At 51.3% G+C, this 16,313-nt stretch overlaps 2 protein-coding genes across 3 annotated transcripts in view; one reads left to right on the top strand and one right to left on the bottom strand.

The window, feature by feature from the left end:
• The first annotated feature begins 2,367 nt into the window (after positions 1 to 2,367).
• TACR2 (tachykinin receptor 2) lies at positions 2,368 to 13,157 on the top strand. The gene is made up of 5 exons (XM_039871989.1): positions 2,368 to 2,762; positions 5,746 to 5,940; positions 8,069 to 8,222; positions 9,545 to 9,741; positions 12,734 to 13,157. The coding sequence occupies exons 1-5, from the start codon at positions 2,368 to 2,370 to the stop codon at positions 12,948 to 12,950; spliced, it is 1,158 nt and encodes a 385-aa protein (XP_039727923.1). The 3' UTR covers positions 12,951 to 13,157.
• Positions 13,158 to 15,149: 1,992 nt separating this feature from the next.
• Positions 15,150 to 16,313, bottom strand: part of HK1 (hexokinase 1) — a 66,842-nt gene continuing 65,678 nt past the window's right edge. For both annotated transcript variants that reach the window (XM_039871987.1, XM_039871988.1), the window contains exon 18: positions 15,150 to 15,950. In XM_039871987.1, coding sequence (XP_039727921.1) covers positions 15,806 to 15,950 — 145 coding nt within the window. In that variant the 3' untranslated portion in view covers positions 15,150 to 15,805. The remainder of the gene's footprint in view (positions 15,951 to 16,313) is intronic.

Genomic DNA, 16,313 nt, shown 5'->3' with positions numbered 1-16,313 from the left:
TCGGGTTGTCCAAGGTTGCTGTCTACTGCATCATGGCTCAGCTTCCTCCTGCCCTCCTCAGGTGTTCATCCCTAATAAACATTCTGCACCGTGAACTTTGAATTGAAGTTGCTTCCTGAGGTACCCAACCTGCACGCCATCAGCTCAGCCAATCCCAGCCAGAGCCAACAGCCGGCCTTTCTCCCTCTGCTTCCCAAACCTCAATGAGCAAACCAGGGTCTTCAGGTGTCCATAGGAAGTAAAGGAATTTAGATGTTTTTTCTCTTTTAACAAAGACCAGCCTTCAAGACCATTGTGTCTAGCGATGGACTCAGCAGGTCAGCCCTGAGCAGCAAGGCTGATTGGCAACCCCTTGGTCCAGGGTGGCCCCGCCCTCACCTTCCATGAAGCTACACTCCCATAGTTGAAAAGCTACAAGAACACATGATTTAAAGGGGAAATAAAAACATAGGTTTAATAGCTTCAAAATAGAATCCCCATGACATGTACAATGGAGGTGGCAGGATGATGGGGTAGGGGGAGGGGTGGGATTTGTGCTATTCTGGGCTTCTATGACTCCTGAAGCTCAACAAATTCCAGCTGCCTGGGAGCAGGAGGCAGAACAGCAAAGAGAGAAGATTGTCTTGTGTTTACATCCTTATTTCTACACATTCTACCTCTGAACCCTGGCCAACAGAGCAGGAGACAGAAACAAGCCCCAAAGTTGAGTGGCTGCTGCTGCTGCTGCTGCCAAAAGGGATCAAAGGCAGACTCTTCAGCAAGGGACAGATGTCCAAACAGAGGCTCATGGCTTGCTTCTGAGAGGGAACAGGCCTCTGCCTCATGGCCTGGCCAGGACTGGAGCAAGTCGTGTGTGGAGCTGACTCTGGGAGGGTGGGAGTCTTAAGAATCCCCACAATACACACCCATGGGAGAGGTAGGGGCCTAGGAAACAGACCCTCCTCAAAGCAAAGGAGACCAACCACACACTTAGCACAGCAAGGCCACCAGTGCTGGTGAATGAGAGCCATCTTCTGCTTTAATGAGGGACACACTCTGCCCCGCCTTCAGGTTCCATACACCCACAGGTGTACACAGGTACACAACTGTACCAGCCTACAAACATCAGCCACACACATACAGTCATTCAGTGTCTGACACACCAGCACCCAGTCAATGACCAAGAGCAGATTCCTGTGGGCACAGAAAAAGCAGCAAGCCCTGTCCTTATCTTACGAGAGCAGTTCTCAAAGTGACGTGCCTGGACCAGCAACATCCACATCACCTGAGAACTAGCTAGAAATGCTTTGAGTTCTGTCTTCTCCCTCCTGTAGAGCCCTGAGCATTCTGGGGGAGGGTGGGGGAGGCCGGGGGAGGGGAGAGGCGGGGAGGGAAAGGTGGAGAGGCTTCCTGCGGGCCAGCCTCTGTGCTAAATAGCCTATACGTACATTATCTCATTTAAAACTCACAAATACAGTAAGTCTTCACTTAACATCATCAATAGGTTCTGTGACTTTAAGCAAAATGACGTGTAACAAAACCAATTTTACCATAAGGTAATCGATATAAACAAGAGTTAGGTTCCTATGGTATCTCATCAACTCCTGGCCCAGGATGAATGTAAACATCCCACCATGCCAGCCCCTACTCCTGCCATCCCTATTTCCCCTGGGTCTCTCCCTGCCTGGCAATCAGTCCTAAATCTTCCCTCAAGAGATGAGGCCGGGCCATCCAAGCAGGGGTGGGACGAGGGGCGGGAGCAGGCAGCACCCCTGCCAAGGCCCTCGCCCGCCCCACATAGGAGAGCAGTGGGGAAGGCAGAGGCTCCGAGGGCTGGCAGCCCAGCCTGCACCCCAAAGCCTAGAGAGACACCCGGCTGTGCAGCTGACCCGTGGAATCGAAGACTGCTGCTGCTTGCTCATCTGATCCAGAGCATTTCCTGAATAGTAATAGGAGGAACCTGGGTTTGAATCCAGGCTTGTCACCAAATTACTGAGTGACCTGGGCCAGTCACATCCCCTCTTAGATTTTGCATTTCCATGTCTGCAGTGAAGGGGTTTGACTGAAGGTTTTCAAGGTTGCCTCCTGCTCTGAAACTGTGTCTTGGATTTTAGATTTCCACGTGGCATTGGAGAAGTCTGGCCGGGACATGGAAATCTGAGATGCCAGTGGCTCAGGACTCCACTCTGTTCAGCCTGACTCATCTCTGCTTGAGACTTGGGAATGACCCCCAGCTCCCTTGACGTGCCTGGCTTTGCACCTACTACTGACTCTCCCTCACAGACTCACGTCCCAGAGGATTTCTCTTCTATAGCATATCCGGGTAGGGCACCGGCGCCCAGAAGGAGCTGAGGAGCCAGACCCCTTGATCAAGACCCAGAGACAGCCATGGGGGGCTGTGCCATTGTGACCGATGCCAACATCTCCTCTGACCTTGGGAGCAACACCACCACAGGCATCACGGCCTTCTCCATGCCCAGCTGGCAGCTGGCACTGTGGGCTGCAGCCTACCTGACCCTTGTGCTGGTGGCTGTGACAGGCAACGCCACGGTCATCTGGATCATCCTGGCCCATCGGAGGATGCGCACGGTCACCAATTACTTCATCGTCAACCTGGCCCTGGCCGACCTCTGCATGGCTGCCTTCAACGCCGTCTTCAACTTTGTCTATGCCAGCCACAACATCTGGTACTTTGGCCGTGCCTTTTGCTACTTCCAGAACCTCTTCCCTGTCACAGCCATGTTCGTCAGCATCTACTCCATGACCGCCATCGCCGCCGACAGGCAAGAGGGGGCAGGGAGAAACTGGGGGGAGCAGGTTCACTTTGCTGGGGCTCAGGCAGGGCTGGTAACTTGCCCATGGTCACATACAAGTTAAGGACAGAATTCAAGGAATTTCCTCCCAGCCCAATCATGACCCAAAACTATGCATCTGGAAGGCAGGGGACTGTGGAACTGAAGCAGGTAAGGTTAAGGTTAGAGACAGGAAGAACTTCGAATCAAATGGTTGCTCAAGGGGGTAGGGGAAGAGTGCCAGTGCTTTAGGGACCCACTGGAATATTCTTTTCTGAAGCTGATCTTTGCTGTGGTGTCTTTCTTTTACTACAAGGAAATTGCTTATACGTTTTTCCTATTCCTAGACAGACTGTATGAAGGGAAAATTTAATATCGTGCACAGTTACCATATAATTACAAAGGGGCCAACATTTTCCTAATGCTGCTCTCAGGGGCTACAGACTGTGTCTTATGTTGACGGGGGGGCAGGGAGGCGGAAAAGAGTGATTGGTGAAGCTCTGGAGTCCTTTTAAAAGCTAGTCGGGGCAGGCAGGCCTTGTGTGGACAGGGTGAGATTCCCCTCTGCGGGGCTGTGGCTGAGATAGACACACACACAAAAGGGACCAATAAAGATGTGTGTGTGTGGGAGGTGGGGTGAGGGCCTGGAACCCATGGAGACACGAAAACTTGTCAGGATGGTTTGATGAGGAGAGATCCCCTATTACCATCTCCCCACAATCTTCATCCCAACCCAACTGCCCCAGCGATCTTTGACCCACAGCAGCTGACGTCTCTGCTCGTGACTGATTTACTGTAGAGTTTCCCTGAAGATTTCATTTGAGAAATGTATTTCTACTAATTAAAAATGAAAAGAGTGTTTGAAAATAATTCATCCAGACTAACCTTCTAATTTTGCACCCAGGGAAATTGAGGCTAGAGAGATGGGCAAGATCATATGAGGTCAACCAGCAAGTCAGGGGCAGGGGCATGTGCCTAGAACCACCCCCCCACCACCACCACACACACACACACACACATCACCACCACCAAAAGCTCCTTATATCACCTAGATATTTCTGAAAGTCCCACTAAGATTTTCTTTTTCTTCACTCAACAAACAGAGTGCTTCCTCTGTTTCAAGCACTGGGGAATATACGCAAATAGTCCTGAAATCGTGGCCTCAAAAAAACTTCTTTTTTTATAGGGGGAGGGGATGGAAGAATGGACTGCAGAGGGGAGGGTGGCAGCCAGGGGACCAGGCAGGAGGCTGCCGAATAGTAATCCAGGTGAGAGAGGATGGTAGCTCAGGTCAGGGTGGTAACAGTGGAGACTCATGCATCATTTCTTCATTCATGTGCTCAGTGCCTACTATGTGCAGGTAGTGTTCTGGGCATTGAGCGAAAAACAGATAAAGATGCCTGTCCTGGTGAGAATTTAAACAATAAACACTTGCATAAATCAATGATATGTTGTATTTTGAGGTCATGAGAGCTATGAGAAAATACTAAGAAAGGGAAGGAGCATCCAAGGTGCTGTGGTACGTGTTTGGGGGCAAGGGCCGGTTGTAGCGTTTGACAGGGTGTCAGGATCAGCTGTATTGTGAGGGTGAGATTTTGGCAGAGACAGGAAGCAGGTGAGAGAGTGAGCCCCCCTGGGCTCTGGGGAAAGAAGGTTCTAGGCAGAAGGCACGGCGACAGCCAGACTCGTGGCAGGAGCATGCCTGATGTGCTTCACCCACTCTTCACCTAGGCAGGGTGGAAATGCTCCAGCGCAGAGCAGCTCTTCACTTAATGCCCAAGACCTCAAGACGTGAACTTCCCTGCTCAGGGAAAGGGCCAAATAAAATGTGAGACCACGTCCTGCTGTCCTGGCCTTGTCCCAAGGTTCAGATTAACCCCAGGGAGGAAGACCCAGGGGTCAGCTAGGACCAAAGCCATTTTTAGTAAATTTAAGAAAATAAATAAATAGGAATAACCACGCTCTCACGTCTTGAGCCCCTGCTGCCTGCAGGCACTTCAAAATCATTTTATTTCCTTTTCACGATGACGCTAATGGCACAAGTTACTATCACCTCACTTCACGGAGGAGGAAACGAAACCCAAAGAACTTAGGTTGTTTGTTCAAGTTCCTACAGCTGAAAAGTGGTATAGTCAGGATTCAAATCCAGATTACTCTGAATCCAAAGTTCCGAGTCTGCCCCTCTATTAATAGAATAGGAAGAAAAGCTCTCCTTTCCCACCCCAGCCCCTAGGACAGTAAGGGCACTTAAGTCGCCAAGTTGACCCTCTGGTCACCTGCATCATCTATGGGGGTGCAAGGTGTTCGAGAATCTTGAGGAAAATGGCCCACTCCTCTTGTCCTGCTGAGGCACTAGGCCCAGATCCAGGCTGTTGAGGGGTAGAGCTGGCCCAGGGCCCAGTCATGGTCATGGGAGAAGGTCAGTGTCACAGGGTGGGGAGGGAAAGGGTCAACAATCATCTAGTCCAGACGTGCGCAACCTGTGAATGGGCAGAAATATGAGGGTCATGAACTTGTGAGGGGAATCACAATTATGAATGTAGGCAGCACACCACTGCCTACATGCGAGTTCTTTGGGACTCCAGCAGTGCCTGGGACTGTCACCAGTAGAAATCACAGACACTGCTGTTGGGCAGAAGTATCAAAGGTTTCTGAACAAGAAAAGGGACTGGCTGAGGGCTGAGGGGCTCGGCAGGGTTATTTCAAATGTCCAGAGATGGACTTCCAGTGTGGCCATTCCGCTCTCTCGTGGTCATCTGAGAGTACGTCTATGCTCAGAGGCAGGCGGTGTGGTGGGGGCCTGGGCTGGAGTTTAGGGTCCTAGTATGCCATGTGGCTGTGGGAGAGTCACCAGCCCAGCTGGCTCTCTGCAGGTCACAGCAGCAGTGTGGGAAATGGGGCTAGAGGGTGTGGTCCCGTAGAGGGAGAACAGGGGTGGGGGCTGCTTTGACAGGAGGGCACCCTCTGCTTACAGGTACATGGCCATTGTCTATCCCTTCCAGCCACGGCTTTCAGCCCCCGGCACCAGAGCAGTTATTGCTGGCATCTGGCTGGTGGCCCTGGCTCTCGCCTTCCCCCAGTGCTTCTACTCTACCATCATCATGGACCAAGGAGCCACCAAGTGCATGGTGGCCTGGCCCGAAGACAGCGGCGGCAAGATGCTTCTTTTGTAAGGCCTGGCAGGTGGGGGGAGCACGACGTGTGTGTGGGGGGGGTGTATACACACATACCCAAGAACATGTCTGCTCTGTGTGCATGCTTGCACATACATACATATACATATGTGTAGTGTGTGCATGTGGCTGTGCATATGTGTCTGTGAGTATACTTGGGATTACATGAGTCCACATATATACCAAAAGTAACAGCACTTACTAAATGTTCTAAGCGCTTTACATGTATGAACTTATTTAATTCTCCTAGCAATATGGGGTATGCATTATTACTATTCTCATTTTTCAGATGAGGAAACTGAGGCACTAAAAAACTAAGTAATGTGCCCAAGGCCACAGAGATAGTAAGTGGTGAAGCAAGGAGTTAAATGCAGTCAGTAGTGCTTCAGAGCCCAAACTCCACCGGACTCTGCTGTTTAAATCAGGATGTGTGCATCCTTAAAGGAGACTATGTATGCATGCACATGTGCATGTGATGCTACATGTGCAAGCACCCCGCATCCGCTTATGTCTGTGTGTGCACATGTGCGTGTGTGTGTATGTAGGTATGTGTGCAAGTATGCAGGACGTCTGTGTACGCACACTTACGTGTTCGGGAATGTGTGTGTAGGTGTGTGTTTCGGGGAGGGCACTGTAAATCTCAGGCCACAAAGAATCTGGGTATTGAGGCAGAAAGAAAGGGCAGGTGATAGTGTCTGGGATGTTTCAGGAGGATGCCTGGTGCCTGTTTCCTGCTGAGGTGAGTAAGCATCCCAGGCTGGGGGTGGGGGGCAGGGGAAGATGGTGAGGAGGGGAATAGAACTTAGGCTTGGTCCAGCCTCTATGATTCGGTCACTCCTTTCTTTTTCTGGGCCTCAATTTGCCTAGCTGTCAAGGCGTGGCTTCTGAACCCCCAAGCATGGCATAGTTGGTTACTAGAGAATAAAGAATCAATTGAGGTTTTGGAGTCAGTAGTTAGGGCGAAGGCCTGCCCTGCCCCCTGCTGGATGGAAGACTCTTCGTAGTCACTTCTCTCACCATTTGGCTCCTTTTCTCTCAAATGTGATTAATAAAAGAACCTTGTTCAAGGGTTGTGAGCGTACATGAGAAAACGTACGTGAAGCCCTTAGCACTGCCTGTCATAGAACCCGCGCCCCAGTATGTGGTAGTTTAAATAAGGGACAAAGGAAAACAAACCTGGAGACGGCCGATTTAGTCAAAAAAAAAAAAGAAAGAAAGAAAGAAAGAAAATCCTCAGTCGCCCCAAGCATGAGAATAAGCAGTTCTGAGCTGAGGCTGCCCAGGTCACCATGGCAACACAGCCCACCCACCCCCATTCTTTAACCCCTCCCCTACCTGGACTCCATCTTTCCTCAGTACCCGCCAGAAGAGGGCGGCGCTGTGGTCCTCGGTGCTGGGGAAGGCGCCATTCCGAGTAAGCCTGTTCCCTGGTGACTAATAAGTTTCGACGGCAGACCATACCTGGAGTCTCTGCCCCTAACTTGTACCCCACCTTCTCCGAAGGACTAACTGCTCCAGGGTGGTGTAGTGTAGGGAAGCGCTCCGGTTTCTGGCTCAAGGAAGGGTGGACAGTAGACTATTTCGTGACTGGCCACTGCGGGGCGGTGTTTCTCCACCTTAATACGGCCTCTTCTTGAGACCCGGACCATTAAGAACTTAAGAGTACCAAGCACCAGCTCTCTGGGGATCAGTTCCAACCCTAATTCAGGCAACTCATGTACGCACATACGATTCTGGAAGAAAATGTCCCAAATTGTTAATAGTGGTGGGGACGGATAAGTAATTTTACTTCCTCCTATGCTTAAACAAATGCGTTACTTAGTTAACTTTTTCGTTCCTATTTATTTCCTTTTTTGATACTTGTCTATCATCTGCAAGAACGAAGAGCTAACGCGGGTGTCCCTTTTGCAACAGGAAAAGCCCTCTTTGGACACATGTGCTAGCTAATGTTGCCTTTATTTTCTTTAAATCAAACCAAGCCCTCGGGAGGCGGCCCAGGGTGGCCCACCAGCGGCGACTCAGGGGCAGCTCAGAGGTATCCGCGCGGTCCCGGGGACTGAGCGCTGGCGGATGCGGGAGTCGCCCCCTGACCGCAATTGCCCAGGCCCTCGGCTCTCCCTCCAGGTACCACCTGGCAGTGATCGCCCTCATCTACTTCCTGCCTCTCATGGTGATGTTCGTCGCTTACACCATCATCGGCCTCACGCTCTGGAGACGCACGGTCCCCGGGTACCAAGCGCACGGTGCCAACACACACTACCTGCAGGCCAAGAAGAAGGTGGGCGCCCGGGGCGGGTCGGGCCGGGTGGGGCACGGCGGGGCGCGGCCTCCGGAGCCGCTCTTCCCGGCTCAAGGCCCGCCCTCAAGGGGGCGCCGCGGAGCACAGGATCCGCCCGTAAGCTGCCGGGGTCCCAAATTCCTGGCCAGAGCCTGAATTCGTTCTTCCCCCGCAGGCCGATTTGCCAAATGGAAAGTTAAAGGAGCTTCCCGGAGTGTTAGGAAAATCCGGGAATCCTAAATCCCCACAGAATTTCAGATATCTCCAAGAATCTAAGAATGATAGAATCTTAAAATCTTCGGTTTTTTGAGTAATTAGGATGTTGGATTTAATAAATCCAGCAGAGCTACGGGGTGTTCCTTGATAGATTAACGGCGGAATTCTCAAACGCTAGAACAGCAGACCTCAGAGATCATGAAGACTGAATTGTAGTTCAGCTACATCGTCTGCAATTTCCAACAGAAGTGCAATGTTTCCCCTCCTCCCTGCCATTCGGGGCCCCCAAGGGGCCTGATACAGCGTTTTCTATTGTCCAGACTTCCACCACTCTGTCCCAAAGTTCATCTTTGCCACACCCACTTCCTGTTAGGTGAGCAGAGTTAATCACATCATGTATCAGGTCAAAGTCTCAACTTCTCATCTACCATTTAGCATTCTTCTCATCTTCATTTGGCATTATTCAGGGAGAGAGTTGGATATAGAACACCATCTGGGTGACCCTCCTCATGGATAGCTGGTCTCTGTTTGCCAGGTCTGGCTTGTCCTCCATCTCTCAGGGGGTACTGGGCCCTGCTCAAGGGCACCTGCAACAAACAACCATGAGGTGTGAAAGATCAGGGAGCTGAGCCCTGGGCAGAGGCTACAGTCCCAGGTCGGAGACTCACTACGACAGAAGGGCTGTGGCAGACACAGATCCCAGGGAGAGGGGGGCCTGGGAACCCACAGCTGGCATACGGGCTCCTGGAAGGATGGGATTAGGAGCAAGCACTCATCCACGCTCCAGGGAGAGGTGTTGCCCTGAGTGAAGGGATCCAGGATGCCTTTTAGAGGAGGTGGCCACTGAGTTGGGCTTTGAGGAATGCGGATTTCAAAGGAAGAACAGCAATGTGGGCAGAGGGACCACACTGAGGAAAAACCCCAGATTGGAGGACCCAAGAGTGTCTGAGCAGCAGATGCTACTGGAGGCTGAGGCTGTAGAGGCAGACAGGACCTGCCTGTCAAGGGCTTGCCAGGCTCTAAGAGGAGCACCTTGCCCCACCCTGGGAGGATTGAGGCTTGGGGTTTCCAGGCTTTAGTCATCACCTGAGCCTTTCCCGGACCAGTTCGTGAAGACCATGGTGCTGGTGGTGGTGACGTTTGCCATCTGCTGGCTGCCCTACCATCTCTACTTCATCCTGGGCAGCTTCCAAGAGGACATCTACTGTCACAAGTTCATCCAGCAGGTATACTTGGCACTCTTCTGGCTGGCCATGAGCTCCACCATGTACAATCCCATCATCTATTGCTGCCTCAACCGCAGGTGAGCCCTCATCCCAGCCTCCTCTTCTCAGCCATCAGGGCCCCAAGATCTGGTCCCATCTGGGCTCCCCTGTGCAGCCTGAGCCTGTCCCTTGTGTCCCTTACCCCCACATGGGGTTGCCATCCTCACAATGAGCCAGAGCACAATGCTCCCTCTAGTGAGTTCCAGGAGTCTCACTAGTGCCCCACCTCTTCCCCAGAGCCTTGCCCCACCACCCAGGCCACAGTTTACATCATCTACCTGCTCCTGCTCTCTCTTCTGGGGGCTACATCTAGGACAAGAAGAGAGAAGGAAGAGAAAGAGAGATGGAGGGTGGGGGAGAGTTAGAGAGAGGCAGAAAGACAGAGTGGAAGAAGGAAGGAACCAGGTAAAGGAGGGAGTAACTTTCTCTGTCCTGACATTTTTAAGAGCTTCCTGAAATGAGGAAGAAACGACTTTCCTTGGGCCAGGGAATAGCACCAACCCCAGCAGTACAAAGCACTCAGTTGGAGACCCAGGGCCAAGCCTGGAGGGGAAGTAGGCTGCTCACAGTATATTTGGGAAGATCACAGTATATTTCCTGCCCTGGGGAGGGGGGTGGGGGGCGGGCAGGCGGGCTTTCAGGGTTGCTGGGAAGTGACCTTGGCAGAGACAACCAAGGAAGGAGGAGCCAAGATCTCCTTCCTCAGACACAGTCAAGTTCCCACCCTTGTACCTCTGGGGAGACAGAGTCCCCAGGAGGGGCTGGCATTCATTCTGGGGCACTTGGAGAGGTGGGAGGTGCTGGGCCAGGCAGGAACCCCAGCACCCAGGAGTCCTGCTTGCAGAGCAGCCGTTCAGCCTCAGAAAACCTTGAAGGTGGGGCTAGGTCAGAGGAGATGAGAGGTGGACACCGAGTCCTGGCCTCAACAAGAGAGTGATATGGGTGAGGTTGGCCCTGGGCCTCTTTGTTCGTGCTTTTTGTCACCTCTCTGCCCACATGTCCAGGCCACTCATAATGGTGTTGGGGTCTTTGTTGTTCAGACATCCCATCTACCTGGGGCAGTCCAGAAGGAAGTGAGAAAACCATAATTTTTTTGAGTGTTTACTTCTATTGTCTCCTGTGAGGTAAGTTAATAGTAGACGGAGAGAGAGGTTATCCCTATTTTACAGATGAGGAAACTGAGCCTCAGAAAGGAAGACTCTTCTAAATTCATCCAGCAAGCAATGGGGTCAGCATTCCTGTTTCTCCAAGGCTCATAATCTTATCCCCCATACACATTTCTCTTGCATGCAGCTTGTAGTGAGAACTTGGTGACAGGAACTGGCACATGAGGAAGGGGCTCCCAGCCCTCAGTGTCTGTCACGCTTCTGGGAGACTGAACAACACCCCAGGGCTCTACAGTTTTCTGAAATAACTTCTGAATCATTCAATATTTGATGACGCTAACTCTAAAGTGGGGCTGATGCTCCTGGCAGGAATCTTCATTGAAAAAATGTTCACCAAGTGGCTGTGTGTGCCCAGCACTGGAACAGGCACTTGAGAGGCACCAGTGAACAGGACAATGCTCCCTCCCTCCAGGAGCTGACATTCTAGTGAGGAGGACAGACAATAAGCAAATATAGTACATGAATTGCATAGTATATTAGGTTGTAAGTCCCATGGAAAAAAGGAAAAACAAGAGCTGGGTGAGGGAGGACAGGAAGGAGTGGGAGAAGTGGGTACAGGGGGTGCAATTTTACAGGATGGTCAGGAAAGGCCTTACTGAGGGGTCTTTTGAGTAAAGATTTGAGGATTGAGTGGGCCCTGTTTGGGGAAGCGTTCCAGGCAGAGGGAACAGCCCAGGCAAAGGCCTTGGGGTCAAGGAAGGGACTCGGGTTGTTACTCTGACATAGGGAGCCCTGCGGGGCTCTGAGCCAGGGAAATACATGTTCTGATTCACTTTTAAAAGAATCATTCTGGAACTGGACCACAGCGAGGCAAGGGGAGAAGCAGGGAGATGGTTAGGCTGTTACAGTAATCCCCACAAGAGATGGTGTTTTAGGTTGGGGCGAGAAGTGGTCAGAGTCTGGATGTTGCTAAGGTAGAGCCAACAGAATTTGATAGAAGGGAAGTGGCATGCAAAAGGAAGTTGAGGATGACTTCTGGGTTCTCGGTCTGAACAAGTGGAAAGACAGACAAAGTTGTCAGTTGTCAGGAACTGCGATGGAGAGGACTGTGAGGGAGGAGGATGGAGAGGATGACGAGGACTTCAGGCTAGGACACACTGAACGGGGGTGGAGAGGGCAGAGGCCACTAAGCTCCCATAATAAAGGCGTTTGTTGGTCCACAGTGTGGAATCTTATAGAGCTACAAGGCAAGGAACCACGGTCAGGCCTGCTCTCCTGGAACAGAGAAGCTTGTGGCTCCTGGGAACAGGCAATACAGTTCTTTCCCTCTCCTGGCTGTCACATTTATTTCTGCCCCTCTCTGACAGGCCAGTGTATGCTCCCTGCCAGCCCATTTCCTCCACTCCCTGTCTGCTTCCTCTTATCTCTAATTATATCTCAGTGCTGCCATGGGAGAGTTGTTTATTTTTTAAGCAAACGTTCCAAAACTTGGTAGTTCCACGTGTATATTTTCTTCTAAAGCAGTCCCCTCGGGAGAGCATCCTTATTCCACCCAACATTGCCAAAGCCCCGATTTTTTAAGGCTCCTCTTTGAATATTTCTGTAGAAGCCAATTAACAACTCAAACAAGAAAATCTGTTGTTTCTATAAAATTGTAGTTCATTTCTTTTTGTGTTTTTAATAACAGTCTAATTCAGCTTAATCACCCACCTTGCTCCAGATTACTTCTGGCTGTTTCCAAAAATCAAATTCACTAAAGACTGTGTCTCTCCAGGGCCCCCGAGGCAATGGCAGGCTCTTAGGATTGAGGCGGTGACTTTCCTCTGACGGGAAGATAGGCTCCTGGAGGTGGGGGTAGCCACACAATAGCTCCTGTAATACTGTCCCTCTCGCCCCCTGCTCAAGGTGACCCTCCATCCCCCAGGTTTCGCTCTGGATTCCGGATTGCTTTCCGTTGCTGTCCGTGGGTCACACCAACTGAGGAGGATATGATTGAGCTGACTCATAATCCATCCCTCTCCAGAAGAGTTAACAGGTGTCACACTAAAGAGACTTTATTCATGAATGGGGATGTGGCCCCCTCCGAGGCTACTAACGGGCAGGCTGGAGGCCCCCAAGATGGGGTGCCTACTGAACCCTGAAGCCTTATGTCTGCTGCAGGGTGAGGCTCAGCACCTTCTGAGAAGTAGCCAGTTGAGAGGACCAGATCTGAAAGTTTGGCCCATGCTTCATCCTTCAATACATCAATGGAAGAACAAGATGGGGCCAGGAATGTGGATGCTGACTCTAACAGGACCCAGCCTTCCCTCTCAGGACAGTGCTTCAGGGGATCCAATAAGAGTCAAAGAAAACACTGTGAGCTAACACCGACCTAATCCAGGAGTTGCAAGCTCAGACGCCTTCCTGGGGCATACAACATGAGTACATTGGATCCAATATAAAAGAAAATCTGCAAGTGTGATGATAAAAGGCAGCTGGCTTCCAGTGCTGGGGTAACAAGGAATGGTGGGGACTGTGGCAAACTGGAGCACACAGGCATCCAAAGGGGACAGCAGCTGATCAGCTCTGGACAAATGCTGCCATGTGGTAATCAGAGCCCACTGTTGGCAGATATTCTAAATCTTTCAAGGGAAACCAGCAATCCAAATTCGTGAGACTTCTAGACTTGCTAAATTTGGCTCACATTTTTATAAATGTTGGGTAAACCCAACAAAACACAGCTGTGGGCAGCAACCCAATAATGACACTGATTCGTTAGCAGGTTAAAGACACAAGGGAAGAAGCTTCTTATTTTGCAAAGCCCACTACCTGGCCTGGGTCAATCTGGGGCTTCTCTGACTTGGTATCTAAGAACACAGATCCAGCCCGGTGTAGACAGTGGTTAAGAGTCAAAGGGATTAAAAAATTGGGGGGAAAAAAAAGAGAGAGAGAGAGAAAAAGTCAAAGGAAGCCTCAGCTCTGTTGCCTCAGACAAGTTACTCTGACCCTCAGCCTCTTCCTCTCACAATGGCAAAACTACCTCACAGGGATGCTGTGAGAATGACCAAAGTGATGCCTATAAACCACCAGGCCGAGCAGAGTAAGGGCTCGATAAACAGCAGCCATGATTTTTATTACTACCGTGCCAGCCGTTTTACACAAATGCTTCCTGCACATCAGCAACACGGTGTTCATCCTCACTTCCACGGCAAGAAGGTGGCAGGCAGAGAATACCAACTGTCCTGGCTCCCGGGAAGCTCCAGGCCTGGCCCAGTCCACCCTAAGGGCACACCTCTCGCTGCCTGCTGGCTCACCCTTCATGCCCCAGGTTCCCACCAGAACCATGTAACACTGTAAATGCACATCGAGAGAGTTTATGTTATCTGTGTTCTCCACAAAGATCACTGTGCCAAAGGCACCGGCAGTGCCAAATAAAGGGACTCTGGTCTCACCAAACCGAGTGAGCATGCAGTCGGTCCTGGGGGAAGTCTTAGAGCTGTAGTCACAGCTTGGGAGACTTACATGGCACCTCAATCACAAGGGACCATAATGTGGACTGACGTGAGATCTACCGATAGGCTAGGGGAAGAAACCAAAATGGTGTAACAGCAACCTCGAGATTGAAGTGGGGTAGGGATGCAAGGGTCGGATGAGGGCCAGCTTCCTATAGAAGGGGTTAATTTAAGATGGGGGAGGAAGAGAGTGCAACAATCATGCTTCCCTGGGCTGCTGCAAGACTCTGTGTTAGGGTAAGGACTCTATTTCACCCGTTGTCTTGGAGCTGACAGGGTGATGAAGGGCAGGATCTGCTTGGGGATGGCGGGGGGAGGCCAATGTTGCAGTGTCCTCTCATTAAACCCAAACAGTCCCTGGAAGCCAAGTTGATTTTTGCTTTGTTCCAACTACAAGTGAGGAGGCCAGGCTGTTGGAGGACAGGAGACATCCTTTTACTTTAAAGGTGCTGAGGTGAGGCCTGCAGAAGCCTCTCCTCAGGTAGGACCCTGGGGCTGGAGCAGGGAACCCACAGGCAGGTGCTGGAAGACAAGGGGAGAGGCTACTTCTGTGACACTCCACAGGGAGAGTACAGAAGTCCTCACATGCCAAAGGAAAGCTGTGGGGCTGAAGAACACAATCTTCCCTTCAACTCTCCCCTGACTCAAGGGGCCACAAAAATTCCCAGGGTTTGGTTTTCGTCGCATCCACAGATGTCCTCCTGGCCTCCCCTCCCCCAACCATTAAGCATCACTCGGGTTTTTGAATTGGTACAAAGTTTACTAGGTCATACGACATGGCTCACAGAAGCGATGGGAAATTCCAATGAGGGCACTGCTTATTGGTTGGTTCCTTTTACACGAATGGAGAGACAAGACACTTTGCCAGGACTGCCCACCTCCCCCCCAAGACAGACAGAATGCCAAGACAGTCACAATGTGGCTATGACCAGGTCCACAGACACACAATGCAGTGGCACTGACACGCCCAGACGGGAACCACAGGATGCCAGACAGCAGTGGGTACTGGGACGGGAGGAAGCGGCGAACGCACCCCTGGGAGGAGCCCCGGCAGTGTCTGCTGGTGATAATACATTTCACACAGGGTACATGTCCCCAAGGATGGGCTGCGGAGGCCCGTAAGGCCTGTTGGATGGTGTGACTTTTCATCTCAGGCCAATAAATAACTGTTGGACGAATGCATAAATTAGAAATGGATGCCACTAAACTTCACACGTGAGGAATGTAGGGCGAGGTTGAAATCAAATCATGCAGAGTGGCAGGGCAGGTGCGGGAGGGGTCTGGAGGTGAGAGATATTATCAACAGCACACACTCTATTTTGTATCCTACGTTATGTGCCATTAGTTGGCTTTTGTTTTCCTCCCTGCTGTGGCAGTGGCAGGCTCTGGTGCCTGTGTCTCCCAGCACAGCTCGCTGGAAGAATGGGAGAAAGGGGGAGGGGGGAGTCGCCGCTTGAAAAGAGAAATTAGTGCTGGAAGGGCAGCAGGCGGGGGGTCCAGGGCTCTTAGCTGCTCATTCCTTCTCGGAGCCGAACGCCCACTGCCGTGATGAGGGCAGCCCCCTTGCCACTACCATCTTCCGACAGGAGGAAGGACACATTACATTTTGGTGACAGTTCCTTCACGGTTTGGTGCATGATTCTGGAGAAGCTAAAAAAAGACAAGAAAAGAGAAGGGTAGGTAGGGGAAGATGAGAAGAGATGCCGGACCGACCGGAAAACGCTGAAGGACTCATAAAATAACATAACATAACATAACATAATGAGGGCAAATGAGTTGTGAGGGGGCCAGAGGGGTGGGGAGGAAAGTGGATTTAAAGCCAGTCCTATTATCATAATTTTCAGCCGAGAATCTAGAAGCAAATTACTCTGTACAACTTATAAGGGCCAGGGCATGAAAAACTCATTCAGACACAACCATGCTCAAAGCCTGGGGCTCCTAGGGGATTGCAAACCAAGGGTGTGAGGGCCTGGGTGTGGACCACTGAGGTGGGCCCAGGCTAGCCCAGCACTG

The sequence above is a fragment of the Pteropus medius genome, unplaced genomic scaffold, assembly GCF_902729225.1.
Source record: "Pteropus medius unplaced genomic scaffold, Ma_sr-lr_union100, whole genome shotgun sequence".
NCBI lineage: Eukaryota > Metazoa > Chordata > Mammalia > Chiroptera > Pteropodidae > Pteropus > Pteropus medius.
Note: the sequence above shows the minus strand (reverse complement) of the source record. Positions and strands in the feature narration are given on the sequence as shown.

Bases quoted from the DNA above. Each gene is read 5' to 3' on its own strand.
- TACR2 (XM_039871989.1), top strand. From the start codon at position 2,368: ATGGGGGGCTGTGCCATTGTGACCGATGCCAACATCTCCTCTGACCTT. The intron at 2,763-5,745 runs GCAAGAGGGGGC...CTCTGCTTACAG, and splicing joins ACCGCCATCGCCGCCGACAG to GTACATGGCCATTGTCTATC. The intron at 5,941-8,068 runs GTAAGGCCTGGC...CTCTCCCTCCAG, and splicing joins GGCGGCAAGATGCTTCTTTT to GTACCACCTGGCAGTGATCG.